This window comes from Lepisma saccharinum, chromosome 12 (assembly GCF_977018435.1).
Source record: "Lepisma saccharinum chromosome 12, izLepSacc3.1, whole genome shotgun sequence".
In the NCBI taxonomy this organism is placed as follows: domain Eukaryota; kingdom Metazoa; phylum Arthropoda; class Insecta; order Zygentoma; family Lepismatidae; genus Lepisma; species Lepisma saccharinum.
In genome coordinates this window covers 54,375,713-54,386,413 of record NC_139240.1, presented here as the reverse complement: position 1 = coordinate 54,386,413, position 10,701 = coordinate 54,375,713, and the positions used below count along the sequence as shown (strand labels likewise).

General features: G+C 36.5%; 1 protein-coding gene across 2 annotated transcripts in view; it reads right to left on the bottom strand.

Annotated features, from left to right (window-relative positions):
• Nucleotides 1–291: 291 nt before the first annotated feature.
• LOC145996106 (cytochrome P450 6k1-like) overlaps nucleotides 292–10,701 on the bottom strand; it is a 34,875-nt gene continuing 24,465 nt past the window's right edge. For both annotated transcript variants that reach the window (XM_083132373.1, XM_083132372.1), the window contains exon 5: nucleotides 292–1,226. In XM_083132373.1, coding sequence (XP_082988499.1) covers nucleotides 1,054–1,226 — 173 coding nt within the window. In that variant the 3' untranslated portion in view covers nucleotides 292–1,053. The remainder of the gene's footprint in view (nucleotides 1,227–10,701) is intronic.

The window sequence follows — 10,701 nt, the reverse complement described above, 5'->3', positions numbered from 1 at the left end:
GAAGTCACTGCAAACCTATTATATTGCATTGTGGTTCTAATTAAGTCACTTGATCTGCGCTCTCGGAAAACTTTATGAGGAAGAAAATACTATTCGAGATAATCGCAAAATGATGGAATCGAGCCTAAAACTCTATCCATTCCGGAGGTGTACATATTTACAAAACGTGTTCAAGAATACCTTGCAAATAATCATAAAATTTGAAAAATAAAAAGTAAAAATTATTTTGTGAATATTGTTATCTTTATTGGTAGTACAGTCATGGACACTTCTGGATTGTAACGATACCATTGAAAGTCAATGGGAATGGTTACAATCCAGAAGTGTCCGTGACTGTACAAGGTTAGGCAAATTTTACTTTTAAAATTGAAAGCTTTGTGGTCTATTCTAAAATGGAAATATATACACACACGCGGATACGCACACAAATTCACATACTACAAATATAAAATATGGGCGTTGAACTTTGTACCCCCAAAATGAAAAACGTTCCTGTGACACACTTACAACACACCAATAACAGGTGGATATGAAAACCAAATGTCACACTTGCAATTAGATAAAATCACGTCTATGGAAAATCAATGGAGAATTATTAAGTTGACGTTTGTTTCTTCAAGTATTCCACTTCGACCACATGCTAACCAGTTTCGCCTTAAAGAAGTCACGTGGTATTTGTTAAAATAAAAATAATAATAACAAAATTTTTCAACTTTGTTTTGATACTAGGACTGAATATATGACTAATGATTATTATACATGTGCCACAAACACACACACATCTCGTATTGCGTTAAATAAAGTGAGTAAACTTTTTGTCTCGTATTATTTATGCACCCCACTGTATACACTCCACACAATGAGGCAGGGAATAGACCTTACAGCGTAGTCACTGACGAAAATTATGTACATGTACTTTCAACAATAATTCTCCAGATTGTTGCGATTAAAGACAACAATGAACGTAACATTCATGGAAACAAACACAAATGAATTCATATTGGAAATTGATCCAGGTGTCACTTCTTTCACGCTGATTGTGTAATTATGATTTCATGTATCGCTTCTCTTCACAATCTTCACCCACGTTCCATATCTTGCTGACGTCAGAAACGACGCTGGATCCTGAACAAAAGGCACAACGGTCTTCTCACTCAGTTTGAATTCATACTTTGACAGCAAGGACACTAGACACGTTTTCGTCTGCATGAGACCAAATCTTAATCCTGGAATGAACGAAAAAGGAATAGGCATAATTTGCAGTTCTTTACATTGTCATGCAATGACCTTACCATCGTTTCATACATATCTATAGCCCCTGTGCGAATTAATAGGGGGAGGGGGTTGATGGGTATTCCCCCCACAAAAATGTTCATCCCCAGCAGAAGGGTGGAGGGGGAATCTTGCAAAGGATGCTTTTATCAACCAAACAAAATAAAACTGAAAGCATATACGAGTAGTTGTATTTGTGGTATAACCAGGACGAGAAAGGAAGAGCTCCCCTCAAGCAGGTTTGGCTATACTTAAAACAAGCTCAACATGCCCATATGAGCTTTTTGCTCTAGTGTGGAACCCTGCCTAATCCAAGATTTTTGTAAAAAAGCCATCATGGATTCCATGAGAAAGGAAGAGCCTCTCAGATTGATTTGCTCATACTTAAAACTAAGCCAAGTTTTTTTATTATTTTATTGCTTATCTGTCAAAATCCCAAGAATCTTGAATTGATATTTATTGGATTCTGAGAGCCAATAGAGTGTGGTGCATTGCCTTGTAATCAAAAAACTCGGGTTTGAATCCTGGTAAAATGTGAAGCCTCCCCTGATGGCAAAATGTCTTGTAAACAAGGGGTTCTGGGTTCGAGTCCTGATAGATTGAAATATGTGTGGCAAAATAATATCTCCATATGTGAGATTTTGAGAATAATTACTGCTAGTTGATATACAACTCCCAGATCTGAAAACCTGGTAAAAAGTGTTATACAACAGAGCAAAATTATTTTATATTTGGGGATCACCAGCTCAGCCACTAACTGCTGTTATAATTGTTTTGGCATATTGTCCATAGTTCTGATCAATTCCATTGCTTGGGGTAAGTAATTATAGCTCGGAAATGCATGAATTGATATTAATCTATCAAAAGACTAATGTTTTGCTCTTGCCGGCACGCAAAAGATAAAATCTACATGCTAGAACGGAACATTAATGGATTTTTCTGTGCGATTCACTGAAGGGGCCATTAATCTTTCCGTGCAACAGGGGAAAATGTAACAAGGAAAATGTAACAAAGATTGAGACAAAGATACATATTTTCTGACCCAGTGGCAATGAACTGCCCCTCTTCATGTTGAAAGCAATTCTGTTCTGATAATATGTGCCTAGGCAAGACTTGGAGAATATTATGACAGAAACAAAATCCAATTTTGTCTGTATCAAGGTCTTCAGAACCTAGTAAAATGTGGGCATATTCTATTTGGAGACGTGTTAATATTGTGGCCTTGTAATCAGGGGCTTTGGGTTCGAGTCCTGTATAAGATTGAAATACATACAACTGCCTACACATAAGATATTCACTGCTAGCTGATATACAGTTGAGGTTTGTGTGTTGTACAACAGGATAATAGAGCAAATATCTTCTAGAATTGCTCCGTGACTCTCTCATTTCTTACATCATAAACATATGATTTTTCTCCTATGAGAATAACACTACATATGGTGTCATTAGGTAATGCTTCATGGAATTCACAGATAATTTTAATATTTGTTCTGTCATTCACCACAACCTGTTTCCTTTTTGAAGCATTGATTACAAACATGGGTCTCTGTGCTTTGAATTCATCTGGTGTGTAGTACATGTCAGTATTGCCAGTAGTGACCCTCTTGAAAGCCGAAAAAGCTTCATATAATTTGAGGAAGTCATCCTTGGACATGTCTAAATTGTAATTTTCTCTAGGAAAGACCTCATTTCTGCCATTTTTAAGATATATGTTCTTGATGTTGTAGTTATCAAATTTACTTGAATTTTTTTCCTGATTATTGTGTCTCCCAGTCTGAAACAGTACTACCACAAAATCAGGCATGTCATATTGAATACTGGAGAATGAATTTGTAGCATCAAATTCATAATATGTACCAGATGCGGGCTTCTGTACACATTGATATGTATAAAATTGTAGAGGAATTTGTGGATTTTTTATTATATCAGCTTTGTATTTAAGACCATAACTGGCTTCATACTCAACAACAGGGATTCTTAGCTCCATGGTCTGAATAATGCATTTGCCTGCATCTGGTAGGGTATTAGGCAGAGCTTCTCCTGTGGGGTTTATTGTACTGTACCTCATCAAAGCATTGTTATCATTTGCAGCTCTTCTAAATGTGATTCTTAACCCACCCTTCCACATAATTTCTTTGTAATCTGAGAAGAATCCTGGCAACAGGCGCATGGGGAACAGCACAGTGTGGTTCTTAGATAATATCTTATCACCAGCTTCAAATCCGCCTATTTTGTAGTATGAAGCCTCGGTTTTGGATAATTTCAGTGTGGCCAAAGCTGTGGAGGTAATGCCGGGATAATCCACTCTGTTTATAACAACACCGTGCTTTCTGATCTCAATTTCAGAGAACAGATGCGGCACAAAATTGTCTACAAGTCTTATATTTGAATTTGCCGGATAATCTGTTCCATCGAGCTTTACAACATCAAATTTGATGTATAGATCTGCTCTGTGGGGGTGTATAAATCCATCCCCTACATCAAGATCAACCTCAATTTCTGTGTTGGGTTGATTTAAATTTGCAAATGTCCTCCTGTTTGGGGGGAAAGATTGTAGCTCATAACTCTCAATATTTTCCATTTTCTTCTTGTATGTATTTTTATTTAAATATTAATCTCTATGATTGCAGTTGTTGTGGCTCCAGCAAAATCAACTAATTCTTCTTTTTCATTAGTGACCATCAATTCAATATAATCTATTCTATTATGACACACAGGAAAATATAATGTTGGGGATGGATTGTAGATGATGGGCTCCATAAATTCAGAATTAGGTTTGAATGTTGCAATGATGCCAGTTTGTTTGTGAGTGCCTATGCCATTTGATTTGGTGATCATACCCTCAGCCACATTACAGTGAATATTCAGAGTCTCTATGGCTAAGAATTTAGGTATATTCATAGCAGTGTGTTTGATGCCTGCTTCAAGTTTTGTGTTGTTCTCAAATCCTAACAGCTCTCCTATAGTACCCAGATTCACTGTTTCTGCAGCAGATACAATTTCTACTCTGTGAGTGACAGAATTTTGACTTAACACTACACCTCTGGGTAATTGAGCATTTAGAGTGGACAGATTATATTGCCCTGGAGTAATGACAATTTTTTCATCCCCAACTGCAATTGTATTGTTGTGGTGAGTAATATTGGGGATTAGGTACATGCCATAAAATGCCCTGAGAGCTATTGTTTTGGGATATACTATGTCATCATGCAATTTGAGTTTCAATATTGAATTTTGGCTGGTGAGATGAAATACCCCCATGATGTTTTAGATACCACAAGGCTTTTTGAAAATCTTCAATTGATGGTTTATTTATTTGAGACATATATCTAAGAACTGATAAACACAAATGTCCGCAATTAACATCTTTGAAGTTTTGAACACGGGCATTATTGTAATAAAGATTAGCTGATTTTAGATATTTTATTAAATTTTCAGGTGGAACACCTCCAAATGAATCAAACACAAATGCCTTATTTTTTACATATTTAAGATAACAAATCCAGTGAGTGCCCTGATTTTTGAACTCATCCAAATTAACAATGTCACACTCTTTGTTGAGTGGTTGTTCTGGTAAAGAATCAGACATGTACACACCTCTAAAATGTTTGATGCCCAATGGCTTGATTAAAGCTTCAATATCTTGGTTTGTAAGCGGCTCTTGTTTTTTTTAAACTTATTCATGGCTCTTTTAATACCTTTCCCTTGTTTCTCCATTGCCAGGTTATGGCGCTTCTGCTCATCTAATTCTGCCCTATTTTTCTTGGCATCTATTACTGTTTTTGCTATGGCGGCTGAACCCCCAGCCAAGCTCCCAACAGCCCCGAGAGCAGCTAAGATGGCAGGGATGGTAAATATGAATCCCCCCACATGTGATTTTTTTCTTGATTGCTGTAATTTTTTTAATTGGGGGGTACTAAGCAACAATTTCATACCATGCCCCTTTGCAATACAAGAATTTTTTTTCTTGCGCTGTTTTTTGGTTAAGAGACTGTCAATAGTTTTAAGAGATTTGAGACCTGCATAAGGTACTTGATACATAACACCCTTGGCCTTCATTGTAGGTTTATTATATACATATTTACAACCCCCACCCCAGTTTTTGTTTGGTGCTCATAGCTATGGTGGTTCCCAATGCTGCTATTTTTTCACTCAAAGAAGCATCTTTGCTTACAAATCTACCAAATGCAGCCTCTTCTAATTTCTTGTCTGCAACATGTCTCTTGTCAAGATCAGAATGTGTGTTGTATGCAATATCATGGTCTCTACAAGCAGCATCTAAGGGATTAACACCAGGATCACCTCTGTTTAATCTATGGTCCAATTTTGTGCCTGGACCACAATACTGATAGCCTGGAATATGTAGTTCAAATGGCAGCTTGTTTATAATGTCATTAACAAGGCCCCGACCCTCAGAAATATTCCAAAATTTAGGGGGTAGAGTATTAATTATTTTTATAAGATATCCAATCCCCTTAGTGTCATTCACTATAAAATTAGACAATTTGGTGCTTATCATGTCCATAATTCCAACCTTTTCATTGTAAAAATTGTGGTTCCCAGCATTTTCCTCCCCAGCTATTACCAATAGCCTATCTACAAGTTTCCTGACATCATCAACCCACACAAATTCTTTGGGCAGGGTGTTGTATTGTTTGATTCCACTGCCAGTCTTGATTTGTGACCATATGGGCTTGATTAAATTGTTGTATTTTGCTCCACTGCTCGACTTGACTCTTTTTTGTGTGGGATCATTGTTCTGGTATAGAGCATCTGATTTTATTAATATTTCTTTGTAATCCTCATAATCTTGATCTGTATAGCTGCCAGGCCTTTTCCTAGTCATCAATTCCCACAATCCAGGCGTGCCGGTGTATTTAACAAAAGCACCTTTTTCTCCAAGTCGAGATTCTGAATATACAATTATATCATCTCCCATAAATGTTACTCTGAAATTGCCAATTCTATGAATAATGCTGCCATCAAGCTCTGTGTCAGCATATAAGCCAAAAACCTCATCTTTATTGTCTTTAGGTGTGGTTAAATATTTTTGAGCAAGAAGACCCAATTCAATAGGATCCTGACTAGCCTCAATTCTTCGAGGAGGACTAGGTGTATGAATACTGGAAAGTGGGGTGAATGGATAATCTAATATGTTCCTTGCAGCTACAGGTACAAGCTCTGTGAGCAAATTTTGATTTTGCTCTGTAACAGTTTTGATATTTTTACCTAAATTATTAATAGCATCAATTACAGGCTGTTCTGTTTGTTTGTGTTTTTCATAAATTCCACGGTTCTCTGATTTCCATCCCTTAAATCTTTTTACAAGATAATCTCTTAACTTAAGATCATCAATGATTGGCCTTTTCATGGTTATTTATTTATGTTTCAATGTCTAGAAAATTGTTGATTTTATTTCTGCATTTACCAGTATTAGGTGTTCTTGTCATATCAATTGTAACAAACCCATAACTGTCCTGGTTCCAGCACCTGCTGCAAAACTTAGAAAAATCATTGTAGCTCAGGTCCCCACCTACATATTCATCATGTATGTGTTTGAGGTTGGTATGGTCTTGATGAAATACACATATAAAATTGCTGTTGTCTCCGATCAGCTGCTTGGGTATTTTTGAAAAAGTCTGTGCCAGGTAGAAGCAATCAATGTTTTTGTGCCGGCCCTGTGTAAAAAAGTTTCTAACCTTGTTTTGATTATCCAATATAATGTCATCAAACACAACAACAGAATTATCGAGACACTCATCAAGTGGCTTAACATCTGGTTCAAAAGTGGCAATATCCAATCCATCATATAGCTTCATCAGCTGCTGATATTTTAATTGTTCCAAGCTCTTAGAGAAGATATACAAGTGCCTGTTTTTCCAGTCTAACCAGTTGGGTGCCAATAACAAATTATCAACCATTAGTGTAGTTTTACCACAAGCAGATGGCCCAACAATAAGACACCTAATATTATCAGGTAACAAGTTGCCATTTCTCTTATTCTGTTGTTCAGGTTCTGGGAGCCTTTTTATAACATCCCAGGTGCTCATATTATTATTTTGTTTGCATCGATCCAGCTGTGTTCTGGGAGTCCTAGCCATTTGACAAATAATTTGTTGCCTTTTCTGCGGATAATTTTTTCTATGAGATATGTGTCAGGCTGTTTAGTTTTGCTGAGCTCTTGTTCATAGAACCGGCCTTTGAGAATTTCTCCTCGGTGATCCTTTATTATATATGTGTTAAGGGTCCCGGGTTTAACTTGAACCACTGTAAATAATTCAGTACTCCAGTTTCTTGTAAAGCCTCTCTTGAATAAGTGCTTATATTTGCTTATTCTTACTTGATCCCCAATCTTGTATCTGGCCTTTCTTGTTGTTGGCTGGTATCTAGGATAATATACAGTGCTGATCAATTTTTGCTCATCAGATGAAGTTACTTCAGAGGGTTTCATGTTGATTGTGGAATGGACCGAGTTGTTATATTTATGTAGAAGTTCTGGAAGAATATTAATCCATTTATAATTACCTTGAAGTGTGAATTGTTTATACATAAGATTTTTTAAGGTTCTGTTGAATCTCTCTACAATTGAGGCTTTGAGATCACTGTAACTCGAATAATGTTGTATTGCCTGGCTTTTAATAAATTGTTGAAACACTGAATTATAAAATTCTTTGCCATTATCTGTTTGCAAATAGCGCGGGGATCTTCCACTCTGATTGATGATTGTCCTGAGGGCTTCTGTAACACATTTTCCAGTCTTAGATTTGAGTGGCACAGCCCAGGCAAATTTTGAAATTGTGTCTATTACAGTGAGTAGATACTTGTAGCCCTTGTTGATTTTGTCTAAGTTTTTCAACTGCCCACTTGCCATTTCAATCAAGTCGCTTTGCCATAAATCATCTATGCTTTTTGTAACTACTGGGAGTCTCTTAAAATTATGTCGGGCCTGTCTGTGTAATTCATCAACAATAATTTGTCTAGACATAATATGTAAACAAGAATATTGCAACTATAGGGTGTTCAGCAGCTGATACTGCAGGATTTTCTAAATATAATTTGTCCCCTATCTGTATTTTAAATTCCAGAGTGCCATCATCTTCAGTATAGGCTGTTTCCAATGTATTGGGATCTGTAAAATCCTCCAATTCTACACTGGTGATTTTCACTTTGTTGTTAGCATTTGTTATTGATAAGGTGGGGTAGTGGTGTGCCTGTGGCTGAAGCCAATATTTGATCTTGATTGGTCTCAATGTGCCCCCAACAAAAAATTGGTAATAAAATTGTGCAGGGGACAGCATATATATTTTGCCACCTGGTGTAAATGGAGAATCATATTCTTTGTTGGGGATGCTGTACAATTCAAGAATTACTGAATGTTTTGGATTCTCGATTATGCCTGTTATTTCTTTTTCTGCTGTGAGCAATCTGCTTGTTACAGATTCAAGGTGCTCATTGATAGTCCTAACAATCTCATCGTGCCCCGGCTTGATTCTTATGTCAACAGCAAGTTTTTTGTATTGTTGCACAATATCTTGTAGCTGGGTGGCAAAAACAGACAAAGCATTTGCTTGATTGGATTCCATGGTCCCTAGCTGTTGCTTGATATTAGCTACAATTTGTTGCAAATTTTCAACAACTGCCAATTTTGAATTTTGAGCTGTAAGATCATGGACCTGTCTTCTGATATCCTCAAACAGGGCATGCAGTTCATTAATATGTTGATTGGTTGGAAGAGTGGCCACTGTCTGAGTGAGATGTTTGATCTCTGCCTGGATATTCTTGATATCTTCTGATTTCAATATCCTATTCACTGCCCTCTTAATATTTTTAAGTTCCTGTGATGTAGGAAGATTTGATACTGTATTTTGCAAAAATTCAAGTGCCAATTTTACATTGTGTAATTCAGAAGCATCGGCCACATTTTGCATAGCATTTTGGAGCAGGGTTATATCTGCCTGAGAGGGTGTGGATTGTTGTAAAATTTCAAGTTTTGTTTGGATATCATCTATCAAGTGATGAAAATGAGACAGTTCAGATTCAGTGTTGAGGTTTTCAAGCTTTGTGATTTGTTGCTGGACACTGACAAGAGTATCTACAATACCGGGCAATCTGGATTCTAGTACATTTGCCAAATCACTTTGTACTGCTGCTATTGTACCTTCAAGATGGGTTATGGAACTTTGAATTTTTCCAAAATCTTCATATGTTTCAAGTTGCAGCTTAATATTTGCAACACTCCGAGTTATTGCATTCAAAGCATCAGAAGATGGCAAATTGCTCATAAAATTTTCAAGTGTCTCAATTTTTTCTTTAACCTCAGCTATGGCATTGTTCAGAGGGTCCAGATTAGGTATTTGGAGTGACTGAATCTGTTCTTTTAGAGTGGAAATCACTAGATCAAAATCTTCTTGTGATTTTATGCTTTTGACAATTGTTTGGAGCTGTGCCTGGACATTATTTATCTGTTCTTCCAATTGTTGTTTCAATTGCTCAGAGTTGTTAGCCTGGGTCTTAAATTTGGCTTGAAGAGCTGCTACAGCTTCTTCTAAACTTTGAAAATTATCCAATGTAGCCAGATCAGTATATTTCTGAAGCAGCAATTTGAGTTCAGAATCAATTTTAAGAAGAGGGTCCATGCATTGTGATTGTAAATTTGTAATTTCTAATTGAAGACTGGCATTGAGTGTGGTTTGTAAAGCTTGTAAATCACTTCTTAATTTCTTGACTCTGACATCAAGCATCAGAATCTCATCACTGTGATCTTCATGTCTTGTATGGCCAAATATATCATTAGGCATTTTGTTTAGTAGTTATTTATTATAGAGTATCTGATTCTTAATTCTATAAAAAAGGGTATAAGCTTGTCATAAGATCCAGGGACCTCGATATATAAGCAGTCACCAGCAGAAACAGTATAAACAGTGCCAGAAACCATGTTTGAGTGCTTAATTCTGTAAATATTTCTCCCTACTGAAATTTTAACATCACCCTCAGGGGTTGTAATAAATTGCAATTGCCCACCTACAGGTAATTGGTAATGATTTAAATTATTGTTAAATATGTACAATATTTTGCCTGTTTTATCATCAACATCTGTAAGTATGCTGTTCAGGTGAATAATTAAGAAGCCATTTAGTTTAGACAGCATATCAGAAGAGGGTTGTGGTGTTGGCAGGTCCATAATACCCTGTTTTTTGAACCCAAATAAGTTCATAGGCATGTTTATTTATTTCAAATCATGCTCTGTAATTGGGCATTGATTGCCATTTTTCAAATCACAATGACCCCATGGTAAAGTATGTATGCCGCATGATAAAATGCATCTCTTATCATCATGTGGGTCCAGAGCCACTTTTTTTACATTTGAAGTCAATAAGTGATCTTCACTCTGAATTCTGGATTCTGATGTTCTGATTAAACTCTGGGATT